Consider the following 16,540-nt stretch of genomic DNA (forward strand, 5'->3'; position numbering starts at 1 on the left):
GTCTTGGTTTCTGTTGCTTTTCGTGTTTTGCCCAAAATTCTTTATGTGAAGTCTGTGAAGGTGCAACAGTGGAGGGCAGGAGAAGTTAACTCTCTTGTTTCTTTTTTCATTTGTCCAGGTTAAGTTGTGTTTTCTGACACTTGAAGAGCGAACAGGACCGTGGCTCCATGAGCTGTGAAACTGCAGGAAGTGTGGCAGCCCTCCCTACCTCCGGCTTTCCTTCCCTTCTGTGACGTCCTTCTCTGGACCTTTGGTTTCAGCCCCACGGGGCACACAGTGTGCTGCTGCCTTTGCATCAGAGCAAAAGCAGCAGTTCAGGGGGAGCCATGGCCTTGAGCCTGTATACCTTTCACCTCTTCTATAAGTTCAAAGTGTTGGTGCTTCTCACTTTGTGTTTGACGGTGCTGTGGGCCACATTCAGTTACTTTATGGACTCCAGACAGGAAATTTCTAAAGCTAAGAGCATGGTGGAGGATATCAGAAGGGTAACCAGCCTGGAGGATGGTCAGAAGGAAGAGAAGACTGAATCGATTGCACAAGTTCCCACGGTGAAGTCATTTCAGGGTCCCTGCCCAGCTGTATCTCCATACCTGCGTAAGTGATGGTGCTTTCCTCTCCTTTCTATCAAGTTACACCTGCTTGGGTACTGCTGACTTGTTTTTTTTCCTGGTAGCTTTACAGTTAAATGCTTTTCCTGTGAAATACAATGCAACTGGTTGCAGTAAGTGCTTGTGGGTGAGGAAGTGACATGTGGGACAGAGTGCCTGTGCTGGGTCTGACTGGGGCAGCATTCCATACAGTGCTTTGCTTTGCATTGGTGGACAAAACAGCTTTGGTAAGGCACCAGCAACTTGGCTACTCCTGAGCAGCATTTGCACTGTTGAGGCCCTGTCTCTTTCTTCTCAGGCCCCCTAAAATCTGGTATGCTGGGGGTCGGTAAGAGGTTGGGAGTGGACACAGCCAGGACAGCTGACCCCCAACTGACCAAAGGGACATTCCATACCCTGTGACCATACCGTTTATTTTGCTAAGCAATAAAAGCTCAGGGAAGGGAAAAGGTAGGGTTGTGCTCGTGGTGATGATGTTTGTCTTCCCAACAACTGCTATACATGCTGAGGTCCAGCTTCCCAGGACATGGCTGGACATCTGCCTGCCAATGGGAAGTAGAGAACGAATTCCTCTTTTTGTTTTGCCTTGTGTGCCACTTTTGCTATTTCTATTGAACTATCTTACCTCAATCACAAGTCTCTTCATCTTCTTTCAATTTTTTGCCTTTTTGTTATTAGGTCTACTTTTGTCTCTGTCTTGACAGCTGAAGGACTTCACAGCTGCATTGCTGTTAGTTGTACTTATGGTGAAGGTCCAAATTGGTGACTGCTTTGGTTTGCCCATTTGTTTTTTTAGTTTACTATTTTTTTTTTTTTGTCTTGGTATTGTGGGCAGTAGGAGGCTAGTGCTTTGCAGTACCATGTCACTGTCAACTTCCTTTCTGTGAACCTGATGAAGGATTTGTTTGGGAAAGGGCAGTCTTCCCTCCTGCCCCGTGTAGTCCAAACAGCTGCTGTCTAGCTGCACACCCTCCACCCTGACCACAGGATGTGTTTGCTTAAGTAAACACACCGTGGCTGTAGCCATCACAGTTGCTTTCATTGTTCTCTTTCATGAGTTGGCTGAGTCCAGAGGGGCTGTAGCAATAGCTCAGTGCAAGAGAAGTGATGGAAATATCATTTGGCTACAAGGAGTCTTGGTACACTTTGCCTTACAAATTTATAGCCTTCAGCCTCTTGATACTTTTGCTCATGCTTTAAGTAGAGGAAACTTCACAGCCATAGTCCTCCTGTCTCCTTCCACTTCCTTCTCTTCTGCTTTGCCCTGGCAGCTGTTTCTAGCCAATCCTACTGCAGTAGGGTGGAATATCTTGATTTTTATATTTTTAATATATATTTTAATCATCACTATTCTATAATCAGTTTAAGCAACTCAATGCTTGATACCCAGTGCTTCCACTGTCTGTGTAATGACCTTGTAGCATTACTTTTCTCTTGATTGAGAAACCAACTGGGGCTTGAACCCTGGTTTCTTATGCTGGTTAGAGAGTGCCTCACTAGGTGACTGCACTGGCCACAACCAGAAACGGCTCGGGAAAGCTTCTTGTGCTTCTCCTACAGGAGGTGCCAGCAAACTCACCTTCAAAGCATCTCTCACACTAGAAGAAGTGCAAAAGGAGAACCCTCAGGTAGCCAAGGGCCGATATCATCCTACAGAGTGCTCAGCATTGCAGCGTGTGGCCATCCTCATCCCACACCGCAACAGAGAGAAGCATCTGCTGTACCTTCTGGACCACCTCCACCCCTTCCTTCAGAGGCAGCAGCTGGACTACGGCATCTACGTTATTCACCAGGTGAGGCAGCTGGTGCAGACACGTCTTTGAGTGGGGATGTTGTCAGTCCAAGGAGAGGCATGCTGCTGCCTCTGTCTAACATCAGTCCTCCAAGCCTGCTTCCAACACCTCTACTGGAGGGATGCAACAGTGCATGCAGCCATAGCTGGCAGCGCTACAGGGTCTCAGCTGCTGTTAGCAAAGCTGGGAACTACTAATAAACTGTCTTTATTGGTGCCCATTTGTCAGTCTAAGTAACTTACTGAGTTAGAGGTGAGCATCTTTTGCATTACTAATGCAACTCACTCCTCTTGCAGTATGCCCATGTGTAACTAGGCTGACATGGGTTTTGTCTTTTAAATTTGGAGTTGTTTGGATCAAAGACCTCAGTTTGTATCTAGCTCTTATTTCCCATCTGCTTGCTGGCTGTTGTGCTTAGAAAGCTGTATGTATCCTGTGGTGGTTCTTACTCTGCTGTCTCAAGCTGACCATGTCAGCTACTGCTTGTAGGTGCTTCACTTCTGCAGCGAAGGCCGTGGGAAGAAGTAGTCATGGCAGAGCATATGGTCCCTGGAAGATGTATTAATTTCTTCATTTACCTTCTTTCTAGATCTGCTGAATCAGCAGCTAGAACTTGAGCATACAGGTTTGTGCCACGTTGCATGTCATCCAAGGTGCTTATATCCTGGTCACATGAGCTAAAAGCAGTATAGATTTTTCTTCTGTAGTATGTCTGCCTTAGGCTTTTATCGTGTTTTCTTTCTTTTTCTATCACTTAGTGTTCTGCTCTGACACCGAACAGATCTCTGACAGCAGGGGGAAAAAGGTGATAAATCAATATAGTTTCTCTTCCTTTCTGTGTAAAGAGGCCAGAGGCAATTAACCGGTGTGAAGCAGCATGTTCCAGGCGAAAGCTTATGCTTTTGCTCAGTGGCACAGCAGAAGAGTGACAAAAGTCATGGCAGGATATGTGCTTTCAGCTGGAATGGACTGTTCTGGCATTGCTTAGAGTCATCATGTGGCCCAGAGTGGGAAAACTGAGGCTGTTTTCTGCGTTAGTAGGTGCTGTAACCATACGTATAACAGCTCGCTCCAGCTGGCCAGCAGTGGTTAGAAACAAATCCCTGGGAGAATGGGCAGGTATTCCTCGACTGTTGGAATAAGTGAGGGGGAGAACAGCTGTCATCACATTAGTGAAAAGCAATGTGGAAGGATCAGAGTCTTGTCTGATGTGAGCAGCAGTGTTGCATCTGGACTTGCGCTGTCATAGTTTTTACTGGGAAGGTAGGAAGCTTCTGCTTAGCCTTTCCTTATAGACAGGGATACCCGAAGACTGAAGTGGATCTAACAATGCTCTCTTAAGGCAAGTCACTCATCATTTGTGATGTCATTGGTTAAGTATCTTTTGTGGAAAGTTAAAACTGGGATTTCACTCTTAAAATAAATAGCTTGCTTTGGAAGAAGATTAAGAAACGCCCCCTTTATATTTCTCTCTCTGAGCTATTAAAGGGCATACTCCAGATCCCTTCTTTATGGGCTGTGTGTCACATCTTCAGAATTATGTTTCCCTGCATACATGAGTGCAGTGTCAAAAAAAAAAGTAAGCTTGTGATCCCTGCAGGGTGAATAATTTCTTTTGCAATGTAAATTTGTCTTGTGGTCATGTTCTTTCTTCCACAGAAACAAAGGAGGGCAAGTCTCTCCCTAATAAAAGATGAGTAAACATTGTTGTTTGTTCAGCATGTGACTGAACATTGAAAAGTGACCTTAGCTGTGACTTGGCTGCCTTTGTGTGGGAAGGGGTCTGTAGGGCGTGACTGTGCTGATGGGGGAGACAACTGCAGCAGATAGTGTGTGCTCTTGCTGAACTAGGCTGGGGTTGATACCCAAGGCCAGTGAAGCTCTCTGTGTGTTCTTTACCAGGCATCTGAATTGTTACAGTCACTCAGTTTTCTCCTGATGATGAAAACACAGGTGGTTATCTGATGGATATTTTCATATACAGGACACCATAAAACCACACAAAATCCAAAGTAATCAGAAAGTTGATGTCAGAGGTTTCTGTGTGAACTGTGTCTAAACTTATCTTGGAAAATTCCTTCCCTGACTTGAGAATTGAAAGCAATTCATTATCACGGGAAGTTCTGCACCAATATGCAGAAGTGAGGGTGACAGAGCCCTGGGACAGGCTGCCTATGGGGGTTGTGGAGTCGTCTTCTCTGGAGATACTCAAGACCCATCTGGATGCCAACCTGTGACCTGTCCTAGGGAACCTGCTTTGGCAGGGGGGTTGGACTCGATCTCTTGAGGTCCCTTCCAACCCCTGCAATTTGGTGATTCTGTGATCCCTCTCAATTTCTCAGAGCAGGCACTGGGCTGTATTTCCCAAACTGCAAGTATGGAGCCATGATTCCCATAAATCCTCTTTGTGCAGGAGCAGATAGATGTTGCCATTGCAACAAATGCCCATTCAGAGCAAAGCCTTACTTTCTAAGAGTAACTAAAGCAGGTTTTGTGTACGACTGCTTTTCCCTACAGCTAACTTCTTGCAGTCTGGGGACACCACCACCTTTCTCATCATCCATGGTGCCTGTTGCAGTCCAGGCAGCTTCTGACAAATGATCCCTTTCTTTCAAAAATGGCTTTTTTATTTGTTCAGGCTCACCAGGTTCCCAGCTGTGGGAAATGGCTGCCCTGTTAGTTTCTGGGAGCACAGGGCTTGGCCCTCTGACTCCAGGTGGGAACTTGAGGCTACTCACTGCCTTATCCTCAGGAGCAGAAAGACTTCTCTGGGCTGTCACTTGTGTACAGCACAGTAAACAATAAATGGCAAGATAAACAACCTGGAGCATGCCTGGTGCTTGAGAGTGAATGATGTGTCAGGTGTGGGGGTGTATATGTGTTGCCACAGTGGTGAAAAGCACAGGTGCACTTAAGAGTGAAAACAGACAGTGAAGATCAGTAAAAATCAAGTGAAGCTCTGTGCTGGGGGAGTTGGTGCAGAGGAATCGTTAGGTTACAGATGGGAGCTAAAAATGAAGAGACCAGCTTTTTATTTCCCACTCTGCCACCTACTGTGGGACCTGCGGCAATGCAATGGGCTTCCAGCATTGCTGTCCTCTCGGCATCGTGGACAAGCATAAGTCATCGGTGGCAGGTGTTCTGACAGCTACAAGGCAGTTAGTATGGGAAGAATGGTTTTTGGGGAGTGTTCTGGGGTTTTTTGTGTTGGTTTTTGCTGTGGGTTTTTTTTTGTTCTTTGTGTGTTTTTTAAATTTCAGTAGCCTTACTGGTGCAGCTGTGTAGGGATCCAGTTTCTAAACTGTTTACTGATACCTCTTTTGTTCTGTAGCCTCATGGGAACACCAGGGCAGGAGCAGCCGTAGCAGTAAAATCACATCATGCAGCGTGCATGTTTCTGGTACCCAGATAACCATAGGCTCTCCTGGCCTTGGCTGTGCATGCTCATGGCAAGTAGAGACTTGAAGAAACACTTTGCTTCCTTGGCCACTGATGCTGTATCTAATGTTATCATAGAATCATACAATCATAGACTGGCATGGGTTGGAAGGGACCACAAGGATCACAGAGCTCCACCCCCCCTGCCACAGGCAGGGACACCAACCTCAGGCCTGGATATACACAAGGTTGCCCAGGGCCCCATCCAACCTGGCCTTGAACACTTCCAGGGATGGGGCATCCACTACCTCTCTGGGCAGCCTGTTCCAGCACCTCACCACTCTCTCTGTAAAAAACATCCCCCTAATATCTAATCTAAACCTTCCTTCCTTTTGTTTTAATCCATTCCCCCTTGTCCTGCCATTGTCTATCCTTTTAAAAAGTTGAATCCCCTCCTGCTTAAAGCTCCCTTCAGGTACTGGAAGGCTGCAATGAGGTCCCCCTGCAGCCTTCTCTTCTCCAGGCTGAACAAGCCCAGCTCCCTCAGCCTCTCTTCGAGTAGCTCTGTGTAGTTACTGCTGTGACACATAAATAGGGTTGTGAAGAACACAACATGAATAAATGCCCAGGAGTGGCTCAGTTCAAAAGGTTTGACACCTCCTTCAGAGTTCTGTTTTGTTTTGTTGTTTTCATTCTCTTCTACAGGCTGGCAACACCAAATTTAATCGAGCTAAATTGCTGAATGTAGGATACCTAGAGGCCATAAAAGAAGCAAACTGGGACTGCTTCATTTTCCATGATGTGGATCTGGTGCCAGAAAATGACTTAAACATTTACATGTGTGACAGACAACCAAAGCACCTTGTAGTTGGCAGGAACAATACTGGATACAGGTAGGAAACCAGGGATATGGAAGGAATACCAACTGGGAAATGCTGCGTTACTGATGATGTTCCTCTTCTGATGGAGCTGTGTGCTGGTATCTACTCTTCCTCATGACACCAGGTTTCTGGTGGTACCTCTTTGCCTCTCTGGAGTGCCTTCTGACAGAAGATAACTGTTCTTACACCTTTGAAGTCAGCTCTGTAGTCACCTGTATGAACGATCACTGTCGTCCTGTTTTCTGGGATGAGGGGGGAAGTTGTTCTGGGAGAAAAGCAACATGCCAGAGGTTGTGCAGGGACCTTCTGTCAAAGCTAGAAATACCTTTGCAGGCTCCCAGTCAGTGAGCTGATGGTGCAGTCTTACTGTTGTTCTAATAACACTTGCTGCTTACCTTTTGCTGTTGAAGAGGTGATGTCTGATACTGAGAGTGTGAGTGTGAGAATTTCCAACGGGTAAGGTTGTCCTTAATTATTTGGCTGGACATTGCCTAATGCAGGATTGTTCTCATTTTTAAATGGGTCCCCTAAGTGCTGCTGTGATAGAAATAATTTGAAGTGAAAAGTCAGGATCACTCCACCTCAGAGGAAGAAAAGGCTCCTCAGTTTGGTGAATTTAATGACTATTTGAACTCACTTCTTTCAAGATTCACCTCTTATGTAACTTTAAATATTAATTAGAAGGGAGTTTTTCAGATGCTGATCAGAGTGTACTTTGAAGCCCTGCTTCCCTTCTGGGTTTCCTTTGTTAAATATATGAGGGAGAGAGGACATACAAATTCTTACACAGGTTAACATTCACTTTCCAGTCATTTAATGATAACGGGCCTGAGCACAGATAAACTAGGCTCCTGACAGGTTTTTGGAGTGCTGTACCTTGCAGATAATGCTGAGGGCTGCAGGATGGTCACTGCTATGGTTATTTGGCAGGCATGTAGCATCTAGGCTAATGACGTGACACAAAGCTTGAGGTGCTTTACTTAACCTCTTGTGCCTCTGCTGCAAGTGTTCCGCTTAGTTAAGCGTGCAGATGGATTACTTTTTTAGTTATTATTTTACTAAGGTGGTGTCTTAACTACTGGTTTCCTCAGGTTTCTCCTGTCTGTGGAAAGGAACCATTAGTTGCAGGTTGGTCTTTAAGCTTTGGTTTTAAAAGAGTACAGACAAAATGGGTTTTGATGTGAATACCCTCGCCGGCTTTCACCAGGATATTGGTGTTTTGGATTAGATCCATACTTCTCTGTGTCACTGTCTCTGTTTATACATCCATAGAGGGGGGATAATCATATTCTGCTACCAAGGCAATACCTGGTTATGTCTGCAGGAATTCAGATCCTGAGCTCAAGAACACCTCAACTGTGCTGGGACCAGAGGTTGAAATCCCAGTTGGGTGAGCTCAGTGCTTTACTTAGGCTGATGTGGGCACACCAAGACGAGGGGTGCTCAGGTGAGGTTGAGCAAGCTGATGTCATAAGTGTTTTGCATTCATACAAAATGTCCTGGGCAGGAATGTGAGGGGTTTGTGTGTTTCACAGGGGTTTTTGTTTGTCTTTCTACCAGGGGGATGTGTTCTGTTGGGATGCAGTGTATGGTAATCTCAACAGCCATGCTCCTTTCGAGAGCAAGTACCTTATGTTTAGTGAGACAAACTATAACTTGTTTTTTAGGCTCTTTAGAAAAGAGGTTTATATGTTAAAACTTTGAAGGCAAGGGTAGGAAAATGGTTTTTATCTTAAACTATTTCCTTGAGACCAGCACATCATCCTTTCCTAATGATCATTTCTATTGTATTGTTCTTCAGTCCAATTTTTAAAATCCCAAAGGAGTCTGTATTCTCTCTTCCCCAGGGAAGAGGTGGTTGAATACTTCGAGGTGCATTCCACAGATGATGTCAGCTGGGAGCAATACGTCCCTGGGCCCTGGGTTGTGTGTCCAGTTCTGGTTCCTGTGCTCAAGGGAGACAAGGAGCTACTGGAGGAAGTCCAACACATTGAGGATGAGGAGACTGGAGCACCTCTCGTATGAGGAAAGGCTGAGAGAGCTGGTGCTGTTCTAGGCGAGAGAAGACTGAGAGGGGATGTTATCAACACTTGTAAATACCTAAAGCCTGGATGTCTAGAGGATAGGGCCAGACCTTTCTCAGTGGTGCCCAGGGGCAGAACAAGGGGCAGTGGGTACAAACTGGAACCCAGGAAGTGAGGTAAAACTTCTTCAGTGTGAGGGTGGCAGAGCACTGACACAGGCTGCCCAGGGAGGTTGTGGAGTCTCCTCCTTTGGAGATACTCAAGGCCTGTCTGGACACAAATCTCTGCAGCCTGCTCTAGGTGATCCTTCTTTAGCAGGTGGGTTGGAGTAGGTGATCTCCAGAGATCTCTTCCAACCCCTGCCACTCTGTGAAACCATGGGCAGCACTGTTCTGTTACAGGTTGCTCCTTTGGTGTCTGCAGGGTAATTATGAGGTGCATAAGCAAGCAGTGGGGTGTGTGTATATGTGTGTAGGTGGGCAGTCAGTCCCTAAACCCTACCAGGCTGCTGGAATGAAGGTTGGGGGAAAGATTTGGGACTGTTGGTGACTGGCAGTACAGCCTGAAAGCATGGCTGGGGAGGGTTCTTCCCTGCTGTTGATGGGACCTCCTTGCTGTCCATTCTACTGTTCACTACAGTGCTTTAGAGCAGCCACAGAAGTCTCAAGGGGATGATGCATAATTAAAATGTGATAGGGCCTCTGCTACCTTGTGGTAGGTCTCCTCCAGGAGAGGAGGTAAATGGAGAGAGCAAGGAAGAGTAACAATTCCTGAGGCAGAAAAAAATGCAGGTGGTGTGTGTGAGAGATTACATCTGCCTAGAACAATCCTTTTCTATATGTTTATATAGATATACTTCCCAAAAGAGCATGTTATCAGAGTCCCAGCAAGTGACAGTTGAGGGTGGGTTTTTTCAAACAACTGGAAGAAACCTCATGTATGGAGGCCCTGGTCCTCATGGAAGACTTGAGTTGTCCTGATATCTGCTGGAAGGGTGACACAGTAGTGATCAGGAGATTTCTGAGTGAACTGCTCATAAATTCCTGACACGGGTGATCAGAGCTGATAAAGGGGGGTGTTCTGCTGAACTTACAAACAAGGGAGAACTCATCAGGGATGCAAAGGTTAGAACCAAAGGAGGGAATGAGGCAAATAACAGGATCACAACCATGGGCTTTGTGTTCAGAATCTGCTTGGAAGAATCAGGTGGGAAGTGGCCCAGGAGGGAAGAGGGGTTTGGAAGAGCTGGTAGCTCTTCAGAGGTTGCCTCCTTTGGGCTCAAGAATGGTCCATATGATGTGGAAGAGGTTAAGCAAAGGTGGATGGAGGCCTGCATTGATCAACAAGGAGCTCCTGAGAACTTGAAGAGAAGAGGAAATAAGAAAAAGTTGGAAGCAGTGTCAGGAAGCAGTTGTTAGGACACATAAGATGCTGTCTAAGCATGCAGGGATGATGTTAGGAAAACCAAAGTACCTCTGGAATTGAACCTCACAAGCAACATGAAGGGCAATGTGAAGGGCTTCTACAGGTGCATCAGCTGTTGGGAAGTGTAGAGAACATGTGACTGCTGTGTGACAGGTGACCTGGTGACAAAAGACAATAAATAGGTCAAGATACTCAATGCCTTATCTGCCTTGCTCTTTACTGGTAAGATTTTGCCTTCAGGATTCCCAGGTTTCTGATACAAGTGGAGAAGTCTGGACCAAGACGTACCCTTGGTGGAAGAGGATCAAATTAAGCAATACTTCAACTGGCCATATGTGATAAAGCCCTGTGACCTGATGGGATGTATCCATGAATGCTACTGAAGCTCTTTGCTGTCAATGTGAGGCTGTTCTGTTATCTTGGAAAGCCCGTGATGATTGGGGGAGGCTCTTGAGGACACACAAGAAGCAGCATTTGAGGAACTACAGGCTGGCCAACCTCACCTTGTAATCCCTGGGAGGGTTATGAAGAAAATAGGTTCACAAGTCATGCCTGACCAACCTGATGGCCTTCTCTGATTTGACTAGCTTGGTGGATGAGGGTGGAATTAGTGGGTAATGTTTAACTTGACTTAAGGCTGTCTCCCATAACATCCCCACTGATGAAGTAATGAAGTATGGACTAGTGAACTGGCAGTGAGGTGGACTGAGAACTGGCAGAAGTGCTGCTCTCAGAGGATTCTGATCACTGGAACAAGTTTTGCTGGAGGCCGGTCTCTAGTGGCTTAAGTCAGTTTGATACTGGGGCTGGTACTCATTAATACCTTCATATGTACTGGTTACTGTCTTCATTAACCTGGAGGATAGGACAGCAGATTTTTTTAGATCTTGGAGAGGTGGGTCGTGTGCCAGGGACTTTGTCAGGCTGGGGAACGTGGCCAATAGGAATGTAAAGAATTTCCACAAAGGGGACCTAGAGAGGAGCAAGTCCCTGCACCAGGAGGTGCTGGAGGCCACCTGTCTGGAAAGCAATTACAGCAGTGTGCCCTCATCACAAAGGCTGGTAGTGCCTTGGGCTGCACTAGGAGGGTGTTGCCAGCAGGTTGAGAGAGGTGACTGTTCCCTTCTACTCAGCACCTGGAGTGCTGGGTCCAGCTCTGGGTTCCCTCCTGCACACTGAGAACAGGGACATACTGGAGCGAGTCCAGAGAAGTGCAGTGAAGGTGACCAGGGGATTGCAGCATCTGACGTGATAAGAGAGGCTGAGGGTGCTGGGGCCCTGGAGCAGGGACAGCAGCAGCAAAGGGGGTTTGTCTGTGTATACACATATCTGATGGGAGGGACTAAAGGAGGTGGAGCCAGACCCTTGGTGAAAGGCAAGAGGCAATGGGCACAAACTGAAATACATACAAAAAGCTGCTTTATTTTTTTAGTGTGGTAAAATACTGGGAAAAGCTGCTGCTCAGATCTTACGGAATCTCCATCCTTGGAGATGCTTGGAACCTGAATAGGAAATGGTCCTCAGCAACTTGCTCTAGTAGACCCTGCTCTGAGCAGAGGGGTTGGATTAGCTGATCTCCAGTGGGCCCTTTCAACCTGAGCAGTTCTCCCATGGTGCTAAGGCAGGAGCAAAAATCAGCCAGGAGAAGTAGTCTGTGGTGGAGGCTGTATGTGGTGGTGGTGGGGGGTTCTGGTTGGGTGTTTTGGTGGGTTTTTTTAAACTAGATTAGTGGTAAACAAGAAACAATAAGCAGTGCTGTGCTTTTGCTTGTCTGGATACTTTCTAGTCCTGGCAGTTTATTCTTCTGCTTAGATCTGCATGCATCTAGAAATCAGAATGTCATCTGCAGCCATGTGAACGTCGCCTCTGAAGCTGGCAGCAGCGATGTTGTAATACTTACCTTAAGGGCCAAGAAAGAGGAGGGTATGGTATAAAAAGCCATTAGTAAAACGGGATAAGAAGGTACATAAGCATGGTATGTAAATGCCTTTTTGAAGTAGGTGCAGCTTCCAGGAGAAGGAAGGTAGAAGTTAGAAATTAATCTCCTTTGGAGCAGAGCTCCGTTCCATTCCGTTACTGAGTAACTTGTGCTGTACCTCAGCCTGGATTTGGTCCCACAGTCTCCTGTAGCACGGGCCCCCTTGCTGTGACCTGCCTGCCTTCCAAGTTTTCTCAGATTCAGCTGTAAGACAGCTGATGGCTGGCTGTCATCCTGCAGAGCTTCTGCTGTATTAATGAGTAGTTTTGTTCCTCTCCCCCTCTGAGTCCTTGGGGTGAAGTGCCTTTTTGGTTGGCAGGGAGAGGTGTGTGAAGAGAGAGAGAAACTCAGTGCTGGCTTAGTTGGAAGTTCTGGTCTAGACTGAATCACCATCTTTTTGTGAGAGGAGGAGGAGAGCAGGACTTACCTTGTGGATTTATGCACCCTTAACTCTGAAAGACATGTCTAGAATCCCAGGTTTCAGGGTGATGCTTCTTTTTTTTGGTGGAACTTGACTTTTAATTGTTGGTTTTCTCTTCTTGTGTGCTTCTAGGTTACGGTACCAGGGATATTTTGGAGGTGTAACTGCTCTAACAAGAGACCAGTTCTCCAGGGTGAATGGATTCTCTAACAACTACTGGGGTTGGGGTGGAGAAGATGATGACCTTCGGATCAGGTAATAATAAAAAAAGGCTACAGGGAAATGGGTCTGAGAGGGGGAAGACTTGATCCAAAATCTAAAAAAATGGGTGTGACTTCACACTTAGCCTGCAAAGCTGGAACCCCTCAGTGCAAAGCAGTATTTCAGTGGGGAGTTAGAGTGGGAGATGCAGTTCTGTGAACAGTTTCCTCTTTGAAAAGGTGAGGCACCCCTGAGGGCTGGTGGTCGTCCTGGGGGTGGTGTTCTCTGGGTTTGGGGTGGCTGTGGGCCTGGGGTTTTGCTTGTGGGGTGGTTGTTGGTTGGGTTTGCTTGTGTCTTGGCCACACAGTATTTGCCTTCCTGCTTGGGAATTGGCTGTAACTGAAACACCAAGGCTGAAGTCTGCAGCGTGATTTGCCAAAAACACATGTGTGCATTGAGTCCCAGTGCTTTGCAAGAGCCTGACTGGTTTGGCTGTGGTGGGGTCAGGATACGGTCGAGTACCACGACTGATTCCAGCAGGGCTTAGTTTGTATGGGGGTGTCCATGGCAGTTTAAAATCCAACTTGTTTTGGCATCTTGAGAGGCTGCATGTATGAGCATGTGCCCTTTGCTCCTGTTGGAACTAGTTGTGCAGATGTGCCTGTGAAGGTGGGAGAGAGCTCTTAGTTTGAGAGGTTTACTGGGACAGGAGTCAACAAAACTTGTATGTCGATTTTTTTGCCCTTTGCCTGGGATAAAACCTCTAATCCTGCATTGCTGTTACCTGAGGAAGGAAAAAAACAAGCAAAACTCAAGCTGGCAGAGCCTGTCAATTTTTAACTTGGGTGAACTCTGTCATTCCTAAGTGTTTATCCTTTTCAGTTGCTTAATTATCCAACCAGATTTTTGGGGGACACAAAATGCATACCCCAGTGATATTAAATAATGGCACTGGTGAAATCCAGCCTGTTAAGTTAGGAACTTCCAAATGAAAGCGGCTCTCTCCATCAGTTCAGCAGATCAGTCAGCTCTGTTTCAAGATACCTAAAAGGTCTGACCCTAACCTGAGCTGGTGACACAAATTTCTGACCCTTAATCACAATTCTTTATCCTTCTCTGCCTCGAGCTAGACACACCACCCTCTTCTGTGACCTCATGGGGGCTGGCTTTGACAGAGGCAGAGGATGGCTTGGTACCATCTTACTCCCCAGCTTCCTGGGAAGCGTCACAGTTAACGAGTAAGCGAAGGTGATAGCAACTTGTGTTTGCAAGTGGCTGGAATCAGAAGTGATTCTTGCTTGTGTGTGGCACCTCATGAGTTTGCAGCTGTTGTGGTCTTGGTGTGGTACCCAAATTGTATGACCCAGAGCGCACACTGCAGCTGGCCTTGGCTTGTGCCTGTCCTCTCGGGTAGCAGGTGGTCTTGGCCCGGGCAGGTAAGGGGAAGCTTGCTGTCCTGGTGGGTGGCTGTGTGGAAACAGCCCTGCCGCCACCTTCCGTGGAGACAGCAGATGGCAGCACCCCCCTCAGTATCTTCAAGAGCTGGGTCCGCTGTTCTGCCTCTGTGCTGAATGTGAGGCCCCTTTTGGGCCCCCTCCGAAGGCGTGTATCACATGACCCTTTTCAGATCACTGTTTTGATAACTTACTGCTACGAACGGCCACTGGAAACCTATTGCAACTCAGCTCTAGTTGGCTTCCTGGTGCTCTTTTGGGTGCTGATTTGACTAGCAAAGCCTGTGCTATTCCTTAATTCCATTGTCAGGAAGTTAACCCCTTCTGCAGACAGCACAAAATTGTGCTCAAGGTGAAAGCTCCAGCCAAGAACCTGGCGTCGGACACCGACATCCGTGCGTGGGGCTTAGTGTTCCTGGCACTGCCCTCAGAAATCCTTCTTCATGCCGAAGAACAACAATTTTGTAGCTGTCTTGACACTTACTAAAAGACAAAACAAACTTTTTCTGTGGAGGACTATCAGGTATAGGGGCTTTATTGTAGTTGAGATGAACCTGTTGGAAAACAAGTGGGGAAACTTGCTACAGGCCTCCTGGGCAGTACCAACCCGACCAGGCAATACTGATACACGTGTGTTCTGTGTGCTTAAAGCTCTACATGATCTCTGCTGTAGTAGCTACCTCCTTCTGGCCAAAGGATGGGTGCCAGTTACCTTGCTGGACTGGTTCTCCAGAAACACATCTCTGAGCCTGGTTTCTCTGGCAGAATGAGTTGTTGGAGAAATTAAGACTTCATAGTCTTTTCTGTGTGTGCTTTGGTGGCACCTCCAAGGGATTAAGACTGACTGTTGTGGGTTTTTCCTTAGGAGAGCTTGTTTATAGGTGATGCCTTGTTCTTTTTTTTTTTTTTTTCCCCCAGGGTTGAGATGCAGAAGATGAGAGTGGTGAGGCCATCTGCTGATGTGGCCAGGTACACAATGATCTTCCACAAACGAGACCATGGTAATGAGGAGAATGGTGAGAGGTAAGTCAAAACCAGTGCTTCACTTTGTCTTCATGTGTGGCAAGGAACCAGGGACCTGAGAACCAAGTTCTTTGCTTTAGGCCAGACAGGTGTTTTGTGGTACCCAGAGGCTCTGGGAGGCACCACTGGGCCACAGCTGGCAGCTGCTGTGCTGTACATGGGTTATCTTTCAAAACTTCCACAGTTATAGTTACATGGATGTGACCTTGAGCAAATGATTTCAGAGTTTAAACCAAAGGACATTTTCCCCCCCATGTGTAATGGTCCTTGCTGAGGACAGGAAGTCCAGAGTGGCTGTAGTCCCAAGTTCAGTAGTGGGAAAGAGCTCAAAACTCTCCTATGTGTGTCAGTGAAGATTTTTCTCCTTTTTTTTTTTCCCTCAGGATGAAGCTTCTGCGTCAGGTATCTAGAACGTGGAAAACAGATGGGCTGAACTCTTGTTCGTACAAACTGCTTTCAGTGGAGCACAACCCTCTGTACATCAACCTCACAGTGGATTTCAGCAGGGAGCAGAAGGTCTCCTAAGGGAACCAGCACGCAGGTTACAGGACGTGGCGATAGGCCCTGGTGGTGGCTGCTGGTACAGCAAATGGCTCCTGGCACTTTGCTTGAAAGAACTTCAGTAGCACAGAAGAAACTTTTTCTTCACAGCATCTTAATTGGTCAACTGAGTGAGGTCAACTGAGTCTTAATTGGTCAACCAACTTCATTGGTCACAGCATCTTAATTGGTCAACTGAGTGAACTCTTGTGGGGACTGGAGAGAGGGACTTGTGTTCTCCTATGCACTTTCTGCTGGGGCGCTTGCAGAAGTGTCCTTGTTTGGGCTGGTCCTGTGGAAGGACTTGATCTAAGTCTCCTGGGGGTGGAAAAACACAAACCCAACCCCCAAACTAACTGTTCTTGCAGTGATTCATAAACTTGTTTGTAGGGGAAGGCAGCCCAGCGCTGCCAACACTGCTGGGTCTTCACAAGGGATGGGACAGGTTTTTTTTCTTTTTCATTAAAAGCACAAGAATTCCTCAGCAACCACAAACTTGCTGAGAGAACCTGGTTTATTTTTTTCCAGCCTGAGGAAAAACTGCTGCTGTGAGAGGGAAGCGCAATAATGGGAGTAGGGGAGATGATGTTAAGTTTCTCAGTAAATACACTCCAGTGAAATCAAAAGGCTTCATGAGCTCAACTTACTTTCCTGTGGGACCTCTCCCTTCTTCCTAGGATTAACGTTATTCCTGATTTATCTCCTTCCTCCCCTTGAGTGGCAAAAGGGGACAGGGAAGTGAGGGTTGCAGTTACATCATCAGATGTTGTCTCTGCTGCTCCTCCCTTCTTGGGAGGAGGACTCCTCATGCTCT

At 46.8% G+C, this 16,540-nt stretch overlaps 1 protein-coding gene across 1 annotated transcript; it reads left to right on the forward strand.

Moving 5' to 3' along the window:
- The first annotated feature begins 276 nt into the window (after positions 1–276).
- B4GALT4 (beta-1,4-galactosyltransferase 4) lies at positions 277–16,352 on the forward strand. Its single transcript, XM_084263463.1, has 6 exons — positions 277–594; positions 2,169–2,401; positions 6,485–6,672; positions 12,641–12,763; positions 15,082–15,186; positions 15,570–16,352. Exons 1-6 carry the CDS (start codon positions 327–329, stop codon positions 15,709–15,711), a joined length of 1,059 nt encoding a protein of 352 aa, XP_084119589.1. The 5' UTR covers positions 277–326; the 3' UTR covers positions 15,712–16,352.
- Positions 16,353–16,540: the final 188 nt, after the last annotated feature.

The sequence above is a fragment of the Gallinula chloropus genome (assembly GCF_964237585.1).
Source record: "Gallinula chloropus genome assembly, chromosome: 1".
In the NCBI taxonomy this organism is placed as follows: Eukaryota; Metazoa; Chordata; class Aves; order Gruiformes; family Rallidae; genus Gallinula; species Gallinula chloropus.